General features: G+C 35.6%; 1 protein-coding gene across 2 annotated transcripts; it reads right to left on the bottom strand.

Annotated features, from left to right (window-relative positions):
• Positions 1,276 to 8,220, bottom strand: LOC107614475 (vam6/Vps39-like protein). Of its 2 annotated transcripts, XM_016316674.2 has the most exons (12): positions 7,561 to 8,218; positions 6,859 to 7,070; positions 6,070 to 6,201; positions 5,811 to 5,954; positions 5,556 to 5,668; positions 4,713 to 5,148; positions 4,105 to 4,428; positions 3,326 to 3,547; positions 2,890 to 3,132; positions 2,196 to 2,639; positions 1,797 to 1,895; positions 1,276 to 1,642 (listed from the first exon to the last, which is right to left on the bottom strand). In XM_016316674.2, the coding sequence occupies exons 1-12, from the start codon at positions 7,964 to 7,966 to the stop codon at positions 1,430 to 1,432; spliced, it is 2,988 nt and encodes a 995-aa protein (XP_016172160.1). In that variant the 5' UTR covers positions 7,967 to 8,218; the 3' UTR covers positions 1,276 to 1,429. The 2 variants fall into 2 exon arrangements, with proteins under 2 accessions (XP_016172160.1, XP_020965326.1); XM_021109667.1 differs by lacking the exon at positions 2,890 to 3,132 and having other exon boundaries at positions 7,561 to 8,220.

Here is a 22,174-nt window from a genome sequence, read left to right as displayed (position 1 = left end):
GAAACAAACAGAAAAACTTTGAATATCAAGACGAACACTGAGAGAAACTTTTAAAAAATTTTTTTAAGAAAACAAAAATACAAAGGACACCAAACTTAAAAATTTTTATACTTTGAGCACTAATGATTTGAAAAAAATGAGAGAAAAATAAAATTATGCAATTGACACCAAACTTAAAATATGAAACTAAACTCAAACAGAAGACTAAATTATGAAGTTATTGGTTTTGAAGATTTTCGAAAATAATTAAGAAAATAAAATAAGGATTTTAAAATTTTAACCAAAAACAATAATAGAAGACTCTAAACCAAAAAGAAAAATTTTTCCTAATCTAAGCAACAAAATAAACCGTCAGTTGTCCAAACTCGAACAATCCCCGGTAACGGCGCCAAAAACTTGGTGCACGAAATTATAAATCACACTTTTCACAACTCGTACCACTAACCAGCAAGTGCACTGGGTCGTCCAAGTAATACCTTACGTGAGTAAGGGTCGATCCCACGGAGATTGTTGGCTTGATGCAAGCTATGGTTATTTTGTGACTCTTAGTCAGGAAATTAGTAATAAAAATGGTTGGGTTTATGAAGAGTAAATAACATAAAATAAATAATACTTGTTATGCAGTAATGGAGAATAGGTTAAGGTTTTGGAGATACTCTGTCTTCTGAATCTCTGCTTTCCTACTGTCTTCTTCTTCACGCACGCAAGGCTCCTTCCATGGCAAGCTGTATGTTGGTAGATCACCGTTGTCAATGGCTACCATTCAATTTAAAATTGTTGAAGATGACGATAACGAAAAGAAGAAGAAGAAGAAGAAGAAGAAGAAGAAGAAGAAGAAGAAGAAGAAGAAGAATAAGAAGAAGAAGAAGAAGGAGGAGGAGGGAAGAAGAACTTGTGTGCGTGAACTTAGAAGAAGCGGCAACAGGAGCGCGAAAAAAATGTGTGCGCGTGTATATAAATGACTTGGTTTGACTTTGTTGCTAATATAACTTAAATGAGGAGCATTATTCTAAAATTAATTACTTCAATTAATCAACCTTTTGGTTTTCACTCAGCGATTTCTAATTTGACTTTGTGTTGCCATGTGTTCTTTTTTCTTGCGTATCTTCCCATTGCTTATATTACTTCATTTATTATTCTTGACTGCATCAAAATCAATGTGTGGATATTTGTTCTTTTAATCATACTGAATTCAATCAATTGACATAACAATTTTACTCCTATTTACAGCTCTTTACCCCGTGTGTATGCGTGGGGTAGACATGCTAGTTTATGTAAAAAATCTCAACTCATATGTTTTTATTACGCTTCCTATTTCACAAAGTCAAATAGTGACGCAAGATACTTATAGAATGAAAATTTTTCCATTGTTCATCATCACACCATGTGAAACTAAGAGTATCCTACAATCATCAATTGTCATAATTTTTTAATACCTATTTAAATTTTTCTTCAATGGAGAACCTTTTAGAACAGCTTTCATGCTTTGAGAATCTTTAAAACATACAAAGTGTACTAGAGTTTTTCCATTTGGGTAGACTGCAAAAACACTTGTCCCTATTTTTTTTTGGCACAAAGAACATAAGTCATCCCCAGTTATCTCCAAAACTACTTTTCTCTTCTCATAGAGTTCATCTTTCACCTGTGCAAAAAGATATTTGAATCATGATAAGGAAGTAACAAGACAGAAGCGTGATTAAGGTATACAATAAATCCCCTTATAAGCAAGAAATCCATATATTCTCTACCCCAATTTTGAGAGCCAATATAAATCTTAATTTCTTTTACATGCTTACCTGTAGGTTCTCACTTTGTCTCAATCTCTTGATAACTGAGCAATTACGATGTACTTCACTAGATTTTCTCAGAAGAGGCCCAAGAAACGGAAGCAAGTTCTGTATATTAACACAATTTTCTTTACCAAATAATGTCTTATCAAACAAAATTTTCTCCCACCAAAATAGACACTAATAAAATGTTGGAGCAATAAGAATGAGGTTACATGCTCTTTTGTTGTGCTATGTATTAAGAATAAGATAAGAGATTAAGAAATCATAACTAATATACAACTCAATGTAACCATATTCATGCAGCAATTCTAGCATCAACAAAATCTAGGGAGATTCCACTCTTAGTTTTCCAAATTAAACTATAAAGAAAGGAAGGTTAATTAAAATATACATTCTAAATATTACCTGAAGTTTCGTATGTTTTGGCAAAAGTTTAAGGGCCAGGGCTCCATTGATTCTATCCCATCTACGACTCAACAAATGAAGGACATCATCAACCATGATAGAAGTATCTCCTTCCCCAATGAATTCATCCTCATCAACATCACTTTTGCCACTATTAGTCTTGTTTAAATTAGCCTTTGTGTCCTCTGCAATCTCTATCGCAGCAATTTTCTTTGATCCTCGGTTTCTTGTCTTTGTTAATTTTGAATTAGTCCTTGAAATTGTTGGCTTTTTGGGGACTAATAGATTTGTAATTTTCTTTTCAAAGTTATTCGTTGATCTTCGTGGATTCAAATATATTTGCAGAAGCATCAAGTATATGTTGCTAGGAGATTTCACAGAAGGGTTAAGTATAGACTCATAAACCCGGTCACAATATGATAATGCAAGTTCTGGAGCTTGAAGCTACAAATCAAAAGTAAAGTCATTATTTCCCTCAACACACTCAAAATTAAATATGTGGTTTATATAAGAGACCATCATATGAGGCAATTAAAGCTCAGCATAATGGGGTTTACAAAGCATGACTACAAATAAAACTTCCATTTTGCAAACATAATGCTAGTTGTGAATAGAATATTAACTTTAAATAATATTTACTTCATATTAATATATTATACAGTATGATAGGGTTCATAAAAATAACTTCATATACCTTATGAACATACAAAGACAATGTCAATTCATGCTGTTTCATTTTTCCCAACAATATTGCACGCTCTTCATACAAAGCATCTGGTGGAAGACGTTTCAGCAAAGCATCTGGTTGGTAACCTGATAAACTCTCTAAGGCAGACAATAACTTTTTTCTTTTTGGGGAGTGCATTTTCTCATCCCATTTTTGTTTAGAAGTTAAGTTAGCATACCAGTCAAGCACTTCTGAAAGATATATGTTTACCTACATTGCAAGAACAAGGAGAAATTTATTTTTTGTTTAATAATATTTAGCAGCTAAATACATTAGGAAAAAATTTACAATTTATTTTCATTAGGTTCTCATATCCTTTTGACACATCCCCAACTATAAGAAATAGAATAGTTTCAACCCTTAATCGCATAAAGGAATTATATCAGACACCAGAGGTCCTCACCAATTCATCTTGTAAATTTCCAATTATGGCATCCTCATGTGTTGCATGCATGAGCTCCAAAAAAATGGCTTGCATGTTTGGAGCATGTTGCTTCAAATATGCATTCACCATTTCTGCTGGGATATCTCCAGATAGAAATAACTCAATAGTCTGATTAGGGCAGCTTTCAAGAACTAGCATTGAGAACTCCAGAACAAGTACGGGATCTGTTCCACACAATGGCTGCAACAAATGCCCCTCAAAAAAAATCATTGAGTGCAAGTAACCAATTATCTATGAATAATATTAATTAAATAAAGAATTTAAGTTTAGTTAGAGTTTTAAGCAAATATTATCCATGCACAGTATGAATCGATTAAACTCAATTCGTTTACAACACAACTTTTTTAGTGGTGCTAAATGTTACATGAGGAAGGTAAGTAATTTAGCTAATCAACTTACGCTAACACTAGTCCGATAAAACTATTGCAATCAAATGTTTGATAACTAAGTGTCGTTTAATTAGCACTTGGAAGTAAAATACAGAAGAATCATTTGATATTTGTTTAGGTTTAGAGCTTAAGAGGAATTATACATGGAAAAATAACACATTCACAATTGTTGTGCACTTAATATTTGATCACAAATTACATAATATGGTACATTTAGACATTCTTGCTTCATAACCACTTTTTAAAAGAAGTTATTGTTTCAAGAAAGCAAATATTTAGTCATATAGACCATTTAAAAAATTAAAGCGAGAAAACTAAGAACAAAATTGTCAAAGTTAAAAAATTTACCTTGAGATATTCAATCATGGTCTCAGGCTTGAACTTATGTGAAATATCAGACTCACAAGTCCTAGATGCTTCCACCAATTTGTGAACAAGTTTAAGAGCTTCCCGATGCATTGAATTGCACTTGTATAGTTCTAATAAAGCAATATGATAGTTCCCTTCTTGTAGTATCTCTTCACATATTTTCAAATCACAGTAGTTAACACCTTTCAGTAATTCTTCAGCCATGAGAGATTGTCCAGTAAGCAAGAATGCTTGGAGCAGAGCAGTATCCAAAATTGAAGCAATCTCTCGGGCTTGTGAACTAATAGGTACGGTAGTGTGCCCCTTTTCAGAATAATTTACTAAACGAAGTTAGAATGACTGTGATTAAAAAGTACTATTTCATTGTTTTCATAATTGTATAAGGATTAATAATATCATATCTCCAATTGGCATCATTTATTCCATCAAAGACATACATAGTATTTTCATTTAATTCGTGTCATTTTCTTTTGTTTGTAACATATAATGTAGTCAAAAATACATTAAGATATAAATTATAGCATATCTATCCCAAAAGCATTATTATAATGAACATTGGTTGAGTTGAGAGGTTCATATTATTATACCTTGCTTGTTTTCTTTACTCTATTACTGTTATGGGATGTAAAGTTATCTCCAACTGCATCCAAAACAACTTCCTCAGTTCCCTCTGCAGTGGCCTTTTCAATAACATTACTTCTCTTCTTTTGCAAAAACTTTATGAGAGCCATTAGCATGTTATAGCTCATCTTTTTGGACTCTAATGCTGCATTCTCGTTAGACTCTAATGTATTAGATGTTGGAGAATGTTCGGTATCATCTGATACTCCTGAAGAGCCTCTAGAAAGATATGAATCATCACCAGAAATGTCAACAAGCTTTTCTGGCTCAGGAATAATAGATGTCTTTGGAAGGATAATCGATGGATACAAAGAAAGCACATAAACTATTTCTACTTGAGATTCCAGAAAATGTTCCATCGCCTCTTCATAACTTTGATTGTCAAAGAGGAAGTGGGCATATCTGTAATATAATGTGGTAAAATACTTTAACCATTATGAAAATTACTAAATACACAATAGTAAATTTTTCATCAAGAGATTCTGCTAAATTACCCCCCCCACAAAGGCATCGTTATCACAACTGAAGGCATTGTTATCTACTATATTTTTAACCCCCATAAACTATATTTATAATAGTGAAGGGCTTGTACAAAGCAATATGATGAAATCGGATTTTATTCTAACCACAACTTCACAAATTCCTACCCTTTTATACCAAAACTTCAATTAATAGTCAAGATTTTAGTATAAATACAAAATTGGATTGCCAGTTAATTGCTTTTGAGAAAATTTGATAGAATAATAGATACAAAAATGAAGGATATTATCCTATCTTTTTTAAGTGAAAATCTTGTATTGGCAAGGAACCTTATATGAATTGAAGCCTCCTTTGAAGCACGAAGACTTGAATCTTCAGGTGGAAGGAGGTTGCACAAGGATAAGGCTTCTTCAAAGTTGCCAGAGGCTGATAATTGAACAATCTGGAACAATATATCAAAATTCTTAACTTATTGACAAGCAATAGAACACATGAAAGATATTATAAGATGACAAATTCCTTGTAAAGTAATTTTTCAGTGTTTTCTGAATAAATTGATTCTAAAATATTAAGGTAACCACTACCTGCGCTCCAAGAGGAACAGGGAAGAGACCATAAACAGAATTATCTAAGGCAAGAATCACATAATTGTTTCTTTGGTGAATATGGCGTACATTTCGAAGAACTACTGTTTGTATTAGTGCATATGGACCCCGTAAAGATCGGATCTGAAAAATACAAGAAATTCATAGACATTAATGTATGAACCTCTCGTGCACTATGAAAAGATCCATAAATTACTTCTTGAATAAATCAATAGTTCCCTAACAAATGCATAATTACCTCCACAAATCTAGGTAGCAGTGCAATAGCATATGGCTTTTGAGTTACAACTTCTATTGGAGCTTCAGACCAACAAATCCTACCCTCTGGAATAAGTTTCCTATTTTGATCCACCAACACTCCAATGTTCTCCTAAAAATTGCATCATTAGAATTTTTATGCATCTGAGTTAAGAAAATGAACAATAAGGATGTAGGATGAATTAAAAAATTGATCACAAACTAAAATAAAATAGAGTAATATTTTTTGCTGTTGATAGAATTTAATTTTTATCTTCCCCAAACTCGATGCCTAATGCTAACTTTGAGGTTCTTTTTTCTAAGGCATGAAGTTTAGAAAAATGGTTTTCTAAAGTTGTATTGTATTATGAACTCTAAATTTTTAAATAAAAATAAAATATAATTGAACACATTTTCCAAGAACATCTGTTGATGTTGTAACATATAAACTACTATTTATATAATCTACAACTCTAAATTCTAAACCCTAAAACTTCTAATATAGAATATCTTAAGTCAAAGAAAACTTTTATGTTAAGTTTTTGCATGAGTATAATTGAGTACTTGATGCAATACTATAAATTGCATGAAAACCATGGAAGGGAGAACATATACCAACATAGAAAATTCTTATATCCCTGTCCAAAATGATCTCAATGCCAACATATTCTAAAGCATTCATTACATAATCTAAATATATCATTCGCTATATAATTCGTTATGATGGTCAGAGTTTAAAATGGAAAAGGAAGCCAACATATATATAGTTTGCTAACAAAGACATGAATACCTTTCCAAGAAGAAGTTCTCCAGAAGGAAGAGGAACCACTAAAGGCGGTGCTAGTCTGCCAGAAGTAAACATCTCAGATAACGAGCCATTCATAGCATTCAAAATCACATACTCTTTTCTAATCCCCAAACATATATTCTCCCCAACCCAACACATGGACTTCACCATATCAGGAACACCATGGTCTTTCACTTCCACAAATCCTTTACCTCCTGCAAACCAATAATGTTGATCATATTCAGAAAAAAAGAACATTAATAGTAGTAGATGAAACAAATAACTATAAATTATTTTGGGACTTGTTGTATCTAATAGTTTCCTTCTAACTAACTTTAATAGTACAATCAGATCAAACCAAATAGCAAGTAAATCACTAATTGAAGCACGTGTTAAAAGGAACTATATCACATGTTTCAATAACATAGTTTCTCAAAACATAAAAACTAAATCACATCACCATTTTAAGCATAAATTTGAATTACATGGAGAACAAATCTTAAGTATTGTATAACATCACATCACTAATAGAAATTATTTCTAAAATCGGGTTAAAAAATGTTTTCTTTTTCTTTTTTATTTAAAAAAGAGGATTTAACGGCCATTATGTTCGTGTGAGCTCGAACCTCAACTGCACGTGAAATGTTTCATCAATGCTTGCAAAAGAAAATTACAAGAACTAAAGAAAATAGTGTCATGAATTACCATCATGTTTGAAAATACAAACTCGCTTTTGCCTCGCAAAGCATAAATAACCTCTGCTATCGTCCCAACAGAAGAGATTGGCACCCTTGGCCTTGCCGATGACGGTGACAGTTTCAAAACTGGGGAGGCCATAAATGGCTATGGATTCAGAAAGTGCAAAAAGGAACCCCTTGGACTCCACAACTTCCAATGCCACCACAGGCCGTTTTGCAAAGCTTTTTATGTTTTTCTCCAGTGTGTAAGGCTCCTTACGAACTTCCTTTGGTGGTGGCGGTGGTGGCGCATAGATTCGGAGAGATCCATCAGAGCAGCCAAGGAGGATTTTGGAGCCATAGGATTCGACAGATTCGATCTTGGAATCACAATCATAGAGGAGTTCGAAGCTATCGTAGGCATTGTGCACCATTTTTGGCTTCTTCTACTCTACTGAAAATTGTTAACGCTTCTCGTGAAGGAGAATGACAATGTTCAGTTCAATTCATTTTAGGGAATGATATTGATTTAATTGGGAAATGACATCATTTGATGGGTGGAAGTATGTTAATGTAGTTTTAGGTTGGGACAAGAAAAATCGATTTATTTGATCGTGCAAAATGGAATGTGATTTTTGTCGTGACTCACGAGGGAAGGGTACCATTTCCGTTCACATGTTGGTTGTGTAGTGTGTGGACAATTGGCAAATGAAGGCATGCGCATGAGCGCATCCATGCTTTTCGTTAAATATACCTCTAACCATCTCCATGTAAATTGTAAAGCACGCAAGTTTAAAATAATTAACTCCATGATTAAATAATTAATCATATGAAACATAGGTACACATATGCATGCAAAACCTAAAATTAGAAATTCATTATTGACACATACATTTTAAAATAGTCAAAACGTTAAGATTAATTGAAAAAGTCTATGATGTAAAATACTATTATTAAAGACGAATTTTCAACCCAAGAACAATTTCTTGTTTTAATTTATTTTTAAAAAAGTTACTTGCTGCCTAAAAGAAAATATTTGACAAGACATACATAAATTTATCTTAGAATCAAATACTTTTTCATACAGAATTTAATTTTATCCAAATATTAACAATATTTATCAAAAAAATTTATTAAAAAAATTAAACGGATCACCTCCAATTGTTACATTGTTACAAACTAGACTTGTACCCACCCAATGTGCGAAAGATAAAGAAATAAAACTATATAGTATTGTTTTATATAATAATAATCGTTTAATATTTTTTAAATTGTTGCATTGTTTTAAAATAGATTAGAAAATGCATAATTTATTTATATTATATAAAAGTTGATACGAAGGCATTATAAAGTGAAGCTTTGCTATATTACTCTTTCTAATAGTGTCGTTATTCTTACTCTTGTTGAAATAGAATTTTATTTCTTTAAAAGGACATAGCCTTTTTGTATTATAGGTATACAAATATATATTTTTATTTGTTCTTTCCATGTTTTCTTATTGTGATTTGTTTCTTCTTTCTCTTGTATGTCGTTGGAATGATTATTGTCTCTTTCTTAAATATTAATTTTTGGGTGTTCTCTAATGTCTCTTTTTCTACAAAAATTTGTATGCTCTTCATGAGAAGGTTAGTCTTTGATTTTTGTTTACTTCTTTCTCCTTAAAGGTTTGATAGGTGTATCATCTTCTTCGAATAATATTAGTATTAAAAAAGTAAATACTGAAATATTTTTTAAAGAAATATTTGTAATGTATACGACTTTTTAAAAATGAACACCACTAATAATATTTTCAATAATTGAAATTTTTTTCTTATTATTTAGTTGTATTACATCTTTTTATTTGGTGGAATAGTTGCTCAACTTCAGTTCTCTTGGTTAAGAAAAATTTTTATGATTGTATAATTCTAAAACGATTCTTTAAGGTTAAAATAATTCAGTTTGATTTCAACCATGAGTGTTAATTTGCAAGGATTTTGTAATTGTAATGGTGGTCAAGTGTTGTTGTCATCCTAAAGGGTCATTAGATTTATTGCAATTGTACCTACTACTCACAAAATCTACCAAAGTAGTCGTTCGTATGTAACCACCATTTTCATAGTTTTATTTTCATTTGATCAATAGATAAATTTAATTATGCACTGCGTGCTGTGGTAGCTCCAACTAAGAGAGGTAATAGCGCCTGGCTACAGTGAGATAAAATTGGAGAAAGGTAGCAGTTTTCAGTGATTTTCAGTGGCTTCCTCCTCCGGCAGCGAACTACAACAACTACGTGCAACTCGCCGGCGACCATGGCAGCGGTGGAGGGCCCTTCTTCCTCTCTTACGCCTGTCAAAACCCACTTTCTCTCTCCTTCAAGTTCGATATTCTCCTCCATCTTTCCTTTCTCACCTCTATGCACTCTCTTTTCTCTCCCCCGTTGGCTTCTCTCTCTGCTACAGCAACAGTAACGGCGACCAACAATCCTTCCTTTGCCGACGCCATTCTCCCCTTTTCTCCTCTTCTTCTCTTTTGCCTTCAATCTGTCATTTCTCTGCTCCCTCTCCTCTCTTTTCTGTGTGGTGTACATTTTGTGTGAGTGAGAGTGAAGAGAACATTACGCGTGTTTGTTAGTGTTGGTGAAGGTAATGGGTGTTTGTGTGCATGTGTTGGTGTGAGTAGTAAGAGTATACGTGTTAGATAATAGCAGTGTATGTAAAAATAAAGAATTTAGTATTAGAATTAGAAAAAAATATGCATTGGTAATACAAAATTTTTATAAAATTTTTAAATAATAATTTAAAATTAAAATATAATATTCTAAAAATAAAAAGCTCAAACTAATAAAATAAATGATAACTTGTTCATAATTGAATTTTAAAAAAATGAGATGTTACACAATGTTTAACTCGGTCTAACGATCCGGACTCATATCAAAAATAAAAATATCTAGGGTTATTATTTACAAAAATAATATTTTATTGATAAATAGTAAAAGATCTTTTCTAGACCAGATAATTACTGGGTCCAAATTCAACTAATCAGAAATTTTTACTAGTACACTTTGCACAATCAAATTGTACCAAAATATTTTAGAGATATTGTGAAGTTGAGATAACTTATCATATCAGTATTATTCGCTAGCAAAATAGCTAGTTGATTAGATAATGTAAAAAAAATGTGCTTAAATAATTACTGCACTTGAAAATTACCTATTAAGGGTAAATATTGGCAACATAATTTTTTCTCTACTTATCAAGCTTCCAAACCTGATTCATCAAAGTTCATAGCTCAAACCCAAGTTCTACTTTGATTAGCCAATTTCTCTCTTTTTACTCTTCACATCTATACCAATTTTGTCAAGGTTTGTCAACAAAATATTCTCCTTTTTCTTAGGTTCAGCGATGATGGTCAATGATGGATAATTCATATCTAAATTTTCTTTCTTCATGAACTATGCTTTAGGACATCCAAAGAATAGAGATTCTTAGCTTTCAAGCTCCAAAGGTAAAAAAATATGTCCCTTTTTTTCTCTACGGAGTTTTAGCCAAGAGGCTATCATGTTCATAAAAAATATTTTTGATTGTAATAAAATTGTGGTTGGTGTTAGTAAGCTCCCCAATGGTGGTTAAGAAGCTTGAAATTGAGATAAGGGTAAAGTTAGATTGTTTGCCCTAAAGTATGTCATAAAAAGCCTTTATGTGTTTGATGATGGCTTGAGTTCCTTTGGGGCGTTGAACGCTAGAAATGGGGTAGTTCTTGGGCGTTCAACGCCCAAAATGGGCAAGCTCCTTTGAAGAAAAGTATAAACCATTATATATTGCTGGAAATCATTGGAAGTTAGCTTTCCGACACCGTTGAAAGCGTGTCATTTGAACCTCTGTAGCTCCAGAAATGCTCGGTTGAGTGCATGGAGGTCAGAATCGGATAGCATCTGCTACGCTTTCCTTGCCTCTGAATCGGACTTTGCCAAATCTCCTCAATTTCATCCCGAAATTACCTGAAATTATCAGAAAACACAACAACTCAAAGTAGAATCCAAAAACGTGAATTTTGCACTTAAACAAAACAAAACAAAACAATATGAAAATGATGCAAAAAAGCGTATAAAATATCCACTCATCAGAACATCAAACTTAAACTGTTGCTTATCCCCAATCAACCAAAAACAAAGTAGGATTAGAAAGAAGAAAAGGATACAATAAATCTCAGAGTTTTCAATGAAGCTCAATTTCAATTGATGAGCGGGGCTTAGTAATCATTTACTTCTGAACAGTTTTGGCATCTCACTATCCTTTGAAGCTCAGAAGTGTTGGCGTCTTTAGGAATTCAGATTTTGGATGATATTATTGACTTTCTTAGTTTAGTTCTTTTTTATTCTTGAACACAGCTTCTTTTTTAGCCTGGCCGTGACCCTAAGCATTTTGTTTTCCCGTATTACCATCAGATACATAAATGCCACAGGCACTTAACTGGATGAACCCAAACGGATTGTGATTCAGCTTTGCTAGAATCCCCAGATAGTGGTACCCAGAGTTCTTAGGCACAAACTTTTGCTTTTGGGATCACGACTTTAACTGCTCAGTTTCAAGCTTTTCACTTGACACCTTCACACCACAAGCATTTAGTTAGGGGAAGGAACTCATTTGAACTTTTTAGGCCAAGGTTTTGTCTCTTTTAGGCCCTCCTAACCATTGATGCTCAAATCCTTGGATCCTTGCTTTTGCCTTTTGGTTTTAAGAGCTATTGGCTTTTTCTTTTTCTTTTTCTTTTTCTTTTTTTTCTCTCTCTCTCTTTCGGTTTTTCTTTCTCTTTTTCTTTTTCTTTTTGCTACTTTTTCTTGCTTCAAGAATCCAATTTTTTTGAATTTTTCAGATTATCAATAATGCTTCACCTTTTCCATTATTCTTTCAAGAGTTAACACACTTTACTCCAACATCAAATATGCACTGTTGATTCATGCATTCAGAAAGTAAAAGTGATGCCACCACATCAAATAATTGGACCATTCTTATTATATAACTTGAGTTCATGCATCTTACTTCTCTTTTTCAAATAAAATTTTTCTTTTAAGCATGGTGAGAGATACATGGAATATTTTATAGCCTTAAGACATAAAAAAAGATGATCATGCACTAAAAACAGGAAACAGGTAATGAAATACAATGGAAAATAGACAAATAACATAAGTAAGCGGGTAATGAAACGTGACCACCTTAATGACGGCGGCTACTGCTCCCTCTAGTGGATCCAATGGAGTGTTTAAGCTCCTCTATGTCTCGTCCTTGCCTTTGCTACTCCTCCCTCATAGCTCTTTGATCTTCTCTTATTTCATGGATGATGGTGGTCTACTCTTGGTGGTCCAACCTTAGTTGATCCATGTTGGAACTTAGTTCTCCTAGAGAAGTATTCAGTTGATCCCAAAAATTTTGGGGAGGAAAATACATTCTTTGAGGCATCTCTGGGATTTCTTGTTGAGGTGGCCCCACATGCTCTTGCTGTGGTCCATGTGCCGGCTCTCTAACATGCTCCATCCTTCTTTTAGTGATGGGCTTGTCCTCCTCAATTGGGATGTCTCCTTCTATGACAATTCCAGCTGAATTGCATAAGTGACATATGAGGTGAGGGAATGCCAACCTTGCTTGGGTGGAGGTTTTGTCCGCCACTTTGTACAATTCTTGAGGTATCATCTCGTGTGCCTCCACCTCATTTCCAAGCATGATGCAATGAATCATGATGGCTCGGTCAATGGTCACTTCAGACCGGTTGCTAGTAGGAATAATAGAGCGTTGGATAAATTCCAACTATCCTCTAGCTACTGGCTTGAGGTCAAGCCTTCTTAGTTGGGAAGGCTTGCCTTGAGCATCCTTTCTCCACTGTGCTCCTCCTACATAAATGTCCGCAAGCACTTGGTCTAGACTTTGGTCAGAGTTGACCCTTCTAGTGTAAGAGTGTGGGTATCCTACCATTTGTGGTAGATTGAGCGCCAATCTGACACTTTTCGGGCTGAAATCCAAGAGCCACTCTCGGACCATGGTGCGCCAATTATTGGGGCGTGGGTACATACTAGTGTCATGCTTTTTAGTGACCCATGTGTTGGCATAGAACTCTTGCACCATTAAGATTCTAACATTTAGGATAGGATTGGTTAGCACTTTCCAATCTCTTCTCCAAATTTCTTGTTGGATTTCTGGGTACTCATCCTTTTTTAGCCTAAAAGGGACCTCGGAGATCACCTTTTTCTTTGCCACTGCTTCATAGAAGTGATCTTGATGTGCTTTGGTGATGAACCTCTTCGTCTCCCAAGGTTTTGAAGCGGAAGCAATTGCTTTTCCTTTCCTCTTTTTAGAGGATTCTCTGACTTTGGGTGCCATTAGTATGATTGGAAAGCAAAAAGCAAAGCTTTTCCAATACCAAATTTAAAAGCTTTGCTTGTCCTCGAGCAAAATAACAAGAAAAGAAGGGAATAGTAGAAGAAAAAAAAAGAAGAGAGGAGGAAAAGGCTTCAGCCATTTGTGTGGGAAAGGGAAGAAGAGTGTTGTGTGAGTAGGAAGGGGGAAATGAGGGGTTATTTTTAGGGCTGTTGTGACTAGGGTTCGGTTATGGGGGAAATGGGTGGGAAAGTTTTGAATTTGAAGTGGGAGGGGTTGGTGGAAATTGATGGATGGGAGTGATGAAGGGTGTTGGGAAGAGAAAAAGGTGATGTAGATGTGATTGGTTGAGAGTGTATGGGGAAGAGTGTGTGTAGGAAAGAGAGAAAGTAAGAGAGAGAAGAAGGTGGGGTAGGCGGAGGTTTTGTGGGACCTACTGGTCCTGAGAGGTTAGGGAATTCGAATTCCCTGCCCCCTTGTGGGCGTTGAACGCCCTCTAGGCAGTCCTTCCTTGGCGTTCAATGCCAGCAATACTGCTCCCTCTTCGGTGTTGAACACCCACGCTTCTCCCTGTGTGACGTTCAATGCCAGCTTTCTTACCTATATGAGGCGTTGAATGCCCCTCCTGCCTCCTTGTCTGGCTTTCAATGCCAGCAAGGGGTTTACTCCAGGGTGTTCTGTTTTCATCTCTGAATGTTTCTATCTCTGTTCTGACTACTGCACATGATCACAAACTTAAAGGGAAAAATTATGAAGATAAACTTATATTACTCAAAGAGAAATAAACTTAAAGAAAAACAGAAATATTCTAGTTATGGTTGGGTTACCTCCCAACAAGCGCTTCTTTAACGTCACTAGCTTGACGGTCAGCCCCTTTACAGGGATGGATAGGGGCTCAGAATTTCACGCCTTACAATGAACTTTCTTCCTGTGCTCTCATGGATGAGCTCCATGTGTTCTAGAGGCAGGATCTTGTTCACAGTGTGTGGAATGACTAAGCTATCTGTAAAGACAACTCTCATGCCAGGTGAGAGTCCTTCAGTGGAAATTTTTTTATCCCTCTAACCTTTAGGTACCTTTTTCTTAGTGCCTTCATTCTCAGTGCTTGATGATGGTTTCTCAACACCAAACTTAGATTTGGTGTCTGGGGGCTCTGTAAAGCTCTGCACAGAGAGAGAGGATTGGAACACTAAGTATTGTACAGTTGTCTTGCCTTTATGGAGGGAGTTAGGTTTAGGCATCTTGAACAAGATGTTATCTTTCCATAACTGCAGAACGAGCTCTCCCCTTGCCACATCAATTATGGCATTGGCAGTGGCTAGGAAAGGTCTTCCAAGGATGATGGATTCATCCTCGTCCTCTCCAGTATCTAAGATTATAAAATCTGCATGGATGTAAAAGTTTTCAACCTTTACTAAGACATCTTCCACCAGACCATATACCTCTTTCAGTGACTTGTCTGCCATCTCTAATGAGATCCTTGCAGCTTGCACCTAAAAAATTTCCAGCCCCTCCATTACAGAGAGAGGCATGAGGTTTATGCTTAACCCTAGGTCAGTTAAAGCCTTCTCAAAGGTAATTGTCCCTATGGTGCAAGGGATTAGGAAGTGTCCGGGATCCAGCAGATTTTGAGGTAGTTTCTGCTTAACCAAGGCATTGAGTTCCTTAGTGAGCACTGGAGGTTCGTCCTCCAATATCTGTGTTCTAAATAATTTGGCATTCACCTTCATCAGAATTCCTAAGTACCGAGCAACTTGCTCGTCCCTAGTTTTCTCTTCCTAATCAGAGGAGGAGTATCCTTCAAAGTCTATAATCTGTAACAAGGCATTTAAGGGATCCTCTATGGTCTCCTTATGAGTTCTGGTTTCTTTTAGTTCTTCAATAGGAGGGTCCTTAGTGGGTGTTGAATGCCCAGCTACTCCCATTGTGGCGTTCAACGCCAGAACTTGTTCCTCTTTGGGCGTTGAACGCCCAGCTACTCCATTGCTGGCGTTCAACACCAGAAGTTCCTCTTCAGATTCGGCCTCAGTTTTCATATTGAGGGCTTTGCACTCTTCTCTTGGGTTTACTTCGGTGTTACTTGGAAGAATTTTAGAAGGGATCTCAGGGATCCTTTTACTCAGCAGACCAATTGATGAGCGGATAATTTATACGCTTTTTGGCATTATTTTTAGTATGTTTTTAGTAGGATCTAGTTACTTTTAGGGATGTTTTTATTAGTTTTTATGTTAAATTCACATTTCTGGACTTTACTATGAGTTTGTGTGTTTTTCTGTGATTTCAGGTATTTTCTGGCTGAAATTGAGGGACTTGAGCAAAAATCAGATTCAGAGGTTGAAGAAGGACTGCTGACGCTGTTGGATTTTGACCTCCCTGCACTCAAAGTGGATTTTCTGGAGCTACAGAACTCCCAATGGCGCGCTCTCAACGACGTTGGAAAGTAGACATCCAGGGCTTTCCAGCAATATATAATAGTTCATACTTTTCCCGAGTTTAGACGACGCAAAAGGGCGTTGAACGCCAGTTCTATGCTGCAGTCTGGAGTTAAACGCCAGAAACACGTCACGAACCAGAGTTGAACGCCAGAAACACGTTACAACTACATGCAAACAAGCTAGAATGAGTATCTCTTAGATATCTAATACAGAGGACTGAGTCCGATATATTAGAATCTTTGTGGTATAAGTTAGAACCCATGGATGGCCATTCCTGAGATCCGGAAAGTCTAAACCTTGTCTTTGGTATTCCGAGTAAGATCTGGGAATGGATGGCTGTGACAAACTTCAAACTCGCGAGTGCTGGGCGTAGTGACAGATGCAAAAGGAAGGTGAATCCTATTCCAGTATGATCGAGAACCTCCAGATGATTAGCCGTGCCGTGACAGAGCATTTGGACCTTTTTCACAGAGAGCATGGGATGTAGCCATTGACAACGATGATGCCCTATATAAAGCTTGCCATGGAAAGGAGTAGGACTGGTTGGATGAAGACAGCAGGAAAGTAGAGGTTCAAAGGAATGAAAGCATCTCTATACGCTTATCTGAAATTCTCACCAATGAATTACATAAGTATTTCTATCTTTATTTTCTGTTTATTTGTTATTATTATTCAAAAACTCCATAACCATTTGATATCCGCCTGACTGAGATTTACAAGATGACCATAGCTTGCTTCATACCAACAATCTCCGTGGGATCGACCTTTACTCACGTAAGGTTTTATTACTTGGACGACCCAGTGCACTTGCTGGTTAGTTGTATCGAAGTTGTGACAAATTATGAATTAAGATTAGAGCACCAAGTTTTTGGAGCCATTACCAGGGATCACAATTTCGTGCACCACCAATCTGTACCTCCAGATTCCTAATGGAGGATCTTGTTTCAGTAATGAAACTATGAGTGGTCTTAGAGAGATCGGAGACTATAGTGGCTAAGATAGAGAGGCTCTGCTTAGAAGTCTCCATCTGTTGCTGAGAAGGTGGGAATGGTCTGTTATTGAACCTATTTTGGTTTCTTCCACCTTGGTTGTTATTGAAGCCTTGCTGAGGCTTCTGTTGATCCCTTCAAAAAAAGTTGGAATGATTCCTCCATGATGAGTTGTAGCTGTTTCCATAAGGCTCCTTATTGGGATTTCCTGAGGAATTTCCCATATAGTGAACCTCTTCCATCATGGGTTGATCTGGATCATATGCATCTCCTTCATAGGAAGCTTCTTGAGTGCTGTCAGCTACAGTTTGCGATCCAGTCAGATGCTGATAGATCATGTTGACCTGTTGTGTCGGGATCTTATTCTGAGCCAATATGGCATTCAGAGTGTCAATCTCCAAGACTCTCCTCTTCTGAGCTACCTCATTATTCACAGGGTTCCTCTCAGAAGTGTACATGAATTAGTTGATTGCAACCATGTCAATGAGTTCCTGTGCCTCTTCAGGAGTTTTCTTCAAGTGGAGTAATCCACCAGCAAAGTGGTCCAATGCCATTTTGGACATCTCAGAAAGACCATCATAGAAGATATCTAGCATAGTCCAGTCTAAAATCATGTTAAGAGGGCACCTTCTGATCAGTTGCTTGTACCTCTCCCATGCTTTATAGACAGATTCACCCATTTACTGTCTGAAGGTCTGAACTTCCACCCTAAGCTTGCTCAGCTTCTGAGGTGGAAAGAACTTGGTCAAAAATGCATTGACCACCTTCTCCCAAATGTTTAGGCTTTTCTTAGGCTGAGAATCCAGGCATAACCTAGCTCTGTCCCTTACAACCAAAGCAAAAAGCATAAGCTTGTAAATCTCTAGATCCACTCCATTAGTCTTGACAGTATTACAAATATGCAAGAAATCAAAGATGAATCTGTTGGGATCTTCCTGTGGAAGTCCATGAAACTGGAAATTCTGTTGAACTAGAGTGACCAGTTGAGGCTTCAGCTCAAAGTTATTTACACTAATAGTAGGTATAGAGATGCTTCATCCAAAGAAGTCAGAAGTGGGTGTAGTAAAGTCACCTAGGACCTTCCTTGCGTCTCCTCTGTCATTGGGATCGGCTTCCATGTCTGTATTCTCAGCTTCTTGTTCGAAAAGCTCTGTGAGGTTTCCTCCTGAGTCCTCTCAGGTTTAGGATCAAAGAGAAGTTCTTTATCCCTGTTCCTTCTCAAAAACAAAAAGACAGAATGCAGGAAGAGAAGAAGAAAGGATTCTCTATGTCAAAGTATAGACGTCCTTTGTTAGAGAGATAGGTCAAGAAGAAAAGAAAACAAGATGTCCTTTAATAAGGATAGTTTTCGAAAATTAATAGAGAGTGAAGAGGAGATATTTTTGAAAAAGAAGAAAGAGAAAGAGGTTAGGATTTTTGAAAAGAAGAAAGAGAAAGTAGTTAGGAAGTTTTGAAAAAAGAAGAAAGAGAAAGGAGAATAGAAGATAAAACAAGTAATTAGCTAATTAACAAGATTTGAAAATAAAATTAAAAGATTTGATTTTGAAATTCAATTTTAAAAGAAAGTAAAGAATTAAAATTTAAAAGTTTTAAAATTTAAAGAAAAAAAAGATAAGATAAGTAAGTTTTAAATTTAAAAAGAAAGATAAGATAAAGATTTAAAACGATTAAGAAAGATAAGATTAAAAATTTTGAAAGTCAAACTTTAAAAGATTGAGATAAATATTTAAAAAGATAAGAATTTGAAATTTAAAGTTTTGAAGATTTAAAGTAAAAAGATATGATAAAGATTTGAAAAATATTTTGAAATTTAAAAAGATTTAATTTTGAAATTTGAAATTAAAATAAGATAATATATTTAAAATTTAAAGAAAGATAAACAAAAGATAAGATAAAGATTTGAAAAAGATTTGAAAAGATAAGATTTGAAATTAGAATTTAAACTTCACTAACAAGAAAACACCAAACTTAAAATTTTTAAATCAAGATAAGAAAAGATAGCTAGGATTTCGAAAATTTGAATAACGATAAAATAATTATTTTTTATTTTCGAATTTTAAAGAAAAAGAAAAATAACTAAAAGACACCAAACTTAAAAATTTAAGATCAAATGACACTAATTTTCGAAAATTAAAGAAAAAACAACTAAAAGACACTAAACTTAAAATTTTTAAAATCAAACAAGAAAGATTACCAAGAACAATTCGAATATCAAGAAAGGAAATTAAGAACACTTTCGAAAAATTAAAGAAAAAGATGAAAACAATCAGGACACCAAACTTAAAAAATGACACAAGACTCAAACAAAAGACAAAGATTACTAAAGAGAAGAAAAGGTTTTGAAAACTTTTTGAAAAAGAAAACAAAAGACACAATTAAAAGAGTAACTAAACCGTAAAAAAACACCTAATCTAAGCAACAAGATAGTCCAGTAGTTTGTCAAACTCGAACAACCCCCGGCAACGGTGCCAAAAACTTGGTGCGGGAAATTGAACTCCGCAAGTTTCGCACAGATGAACCGGCAAGTGCATCGGGTCGTCCAAGTAATACCTCAGGTGAGTGAGGGTCAAATCCCACGGAGATTGTTGGATTGAGCAAGCAATGGCCATCTTGTAGGTCTTAGTCAGGCAATTAGAAAAGATGGTTATTTGTTTGAAATCATAAATAAAATAGTAAAGAACAAAATACCAGGTTGATGTGGAAATAGTGATAGATATTCAGTTAAGGCTTCAGAGATGCGTATTCTTTCCTGATTAAATTTTCTTACTGTCTACTTCAATAACGAATGATTCCTTCAATGGCAGACGTACGTGATTAGCTCATATCCTCTCATCAAGTTAATCTCTTCTAAACCATAGCAGTCCACCATATCCGAGCAACTCATGTCCTCTCATCAAGTTAACTCATGGCTTCCCACTATAGCCGAAGGTGAAGCCCTAAGCAACCCACTCCCCTTCGCGATCCTACTCAAAACGCCACAGACAAGGTTAGATCTTCCGGATCAGGGAATGCTGCTTCTCTGACTCTAGCCTTAACGCCACTGATAAACCACTATTTTAAGGTTTATCTTGTGCTCAATTGGGTGGATTTTATCAACTCTTTACCCACTTATTCATACTATTTGCATGGTTTTACATTTGCCTTCCTAATTATGTGCTTTGATTGAAAACATGCTTCTTTGGCCTTAAGTTCCCTATGTTTTAATCCTCTCTTATTACCATTAGATGCCTTGATATGTGTGTTAAGTGATTTTAGAGATTACAGGGCAGGAATGGCTCAGAGGATGGAAAGGAAGCATGTAAAAGTGGAAGGAATACAAAAAGTTGGAGAAATTGCTAAGCTGTCCAACCTGACCTCTTTGCACTCAAACGGCTATAACTTTAGCTATAGAGGTCCAAATGATGCGGTTCTAGTTGCATTGAAAAGCTAACGTCCGGGGTTTCGATTTGATATATAATATGCCATAGTTGCCCTAACGCTAGACAACGCAACCACGTGACCCATGCGGCCGCGTCGCAGTGACGAAAATCAGTGTGTTTGAATTCGCAACCAGCGAATTCTGGGCTGTTTCTGACCCAGTTTGCGGCCCAGAAAACACAGATTAGAGGCTATAAACTAGGAGAATGCATCCATTCAAAAACAGACATTTTCACATTCACAATTTTAGGAGTAGATGTAGTTTTTAGAGAGAGAGGTTCTCTCCCCTCTCTTAGGATTAGGATTTAGGACTTCTCTTAGTTTTAGGAGTGACTCTCAATCCCAGGTTCAATGTTCTTTTATTTCTTTTCTCAATTTTGTTTATGATTCTCTATGTTTAGATTGATTTTCTATTTAATATATTTTGAGGTATTTCAGACTTATGATTGCTTTCTTTTATTTATATAAATAATTTGGATTTTTCCCTTTTGGCTTTGGTTGAGTCATTGGTAACTCTTGAGTTATCAAACTCATTGTTGATTAAAGATTGGAATTCTTTAAGAATTACTTCGAGATCCAATAACTCTAACTTTTCCCAAGGAAAGACTGGGACTTGAGGATTCGAATTAATTCGTCCACTTAACTTACCTTCATAGTCAGAGGTTAACAAAGTGGGAGAAAAATCTATTCTCATCACAATTGATAAGGATAACCAGGATAGGACTTCCAGTTCTTATACCTTGCCAAGAGTTTATTTTACAGTTATTATTATTTTATTTTACTTGTCATTCAACATACTTTTTACCTTGATCCAAAACCCCAATTTACAACTCATAACCAATAATAAGAACACCTCCCTGCAATTTCTTGAGAAGACGACCCGAGGTTTAAATACTCGGTTATCAATTTAAAAAGGGGTTTGTTACTTGTGACAATGGTGCACGAAATTGTGATGTCCAGGCTCAAACAATCCCTGGCAACGTGAGCAACTTGGTATGCGTAATCGTGATTACACTTTAATTATGTAAAATTCATGGCTCTTTCTTTCCCTGGCAATGGCGCCAAGAACATGGTGCCAATACCATGGTTCACAACTTCGATACAACTAACCAGCAAGTGCACTGGGTCGTCCAAGTAATACCTTACGTGAGTAAGGGTCGAATCCCACGGAGATTGTTGGTATGAAGCAAGNCGTGTAGAGGTCCTTCTTGGAGTTGAACGCCAGCTTTTGTGCCTGTTTGGGCGTTCAACTCTGGTTTTGGATCCTTTTCTGGCGCTGGACGCCAGAATTGGGCAGAAAGCTGGCGTTGAATGCCAGTTTACGTCGTCTATTCTTGGCCAAAGTATGGACTATTATATATTTCTGGAAAGCTCTGGATGTCTACTTTCCAAAGCAATTGGAAGCGCGCCATTTCGAGTTCTGTAGCTCCAGAAAATCCACTTTGAGTGCAGGG

This window comes from Arachis ipaensis, chromosome B08, assembly GCF_000816755.2.
Source record: "Arachis ipaensis cultivar K30076 chromosome B08, Araip1.1, whole genome shotgun sequence".
NCBI classification, from domain to species: Eukaryota; Viridiplantae; Streptophyta; class Magnoliopsida; order Fabales; family Fabaceae; genus Arachis; species Arachis ipaensis.
The sequence above is the reverse complement of the archived record's forward strand: the minus strand, read 5'-3'. Positions and strand labels throughout refer to the sequence as shown.

Bases quoted from the DNA above. Each gene is read 5' to 3' on its own strand.
- LOC107614475 (XM_016316674.2), bottom strand. From the start codon at position 7,966: ATGGTGCACAATGCCTACGATAGCTTCGAACTCCTCTATGATTGTGAT. The intron at 5,669-5,810 runs GTAGTGGTTACC...ATATTGTTCCAG, and splicing joins CTGTTCCTCTTGGAGCGCAG to ATTGTTCAATTATCAGCCTC. The intron at 4,429-4,712 runs GTATAATAATAT...TATTCTGAAAAG, and splicing joins GAGTAAAGAAAACAAGCAAG to GGGCACACTACCGTACCTAT.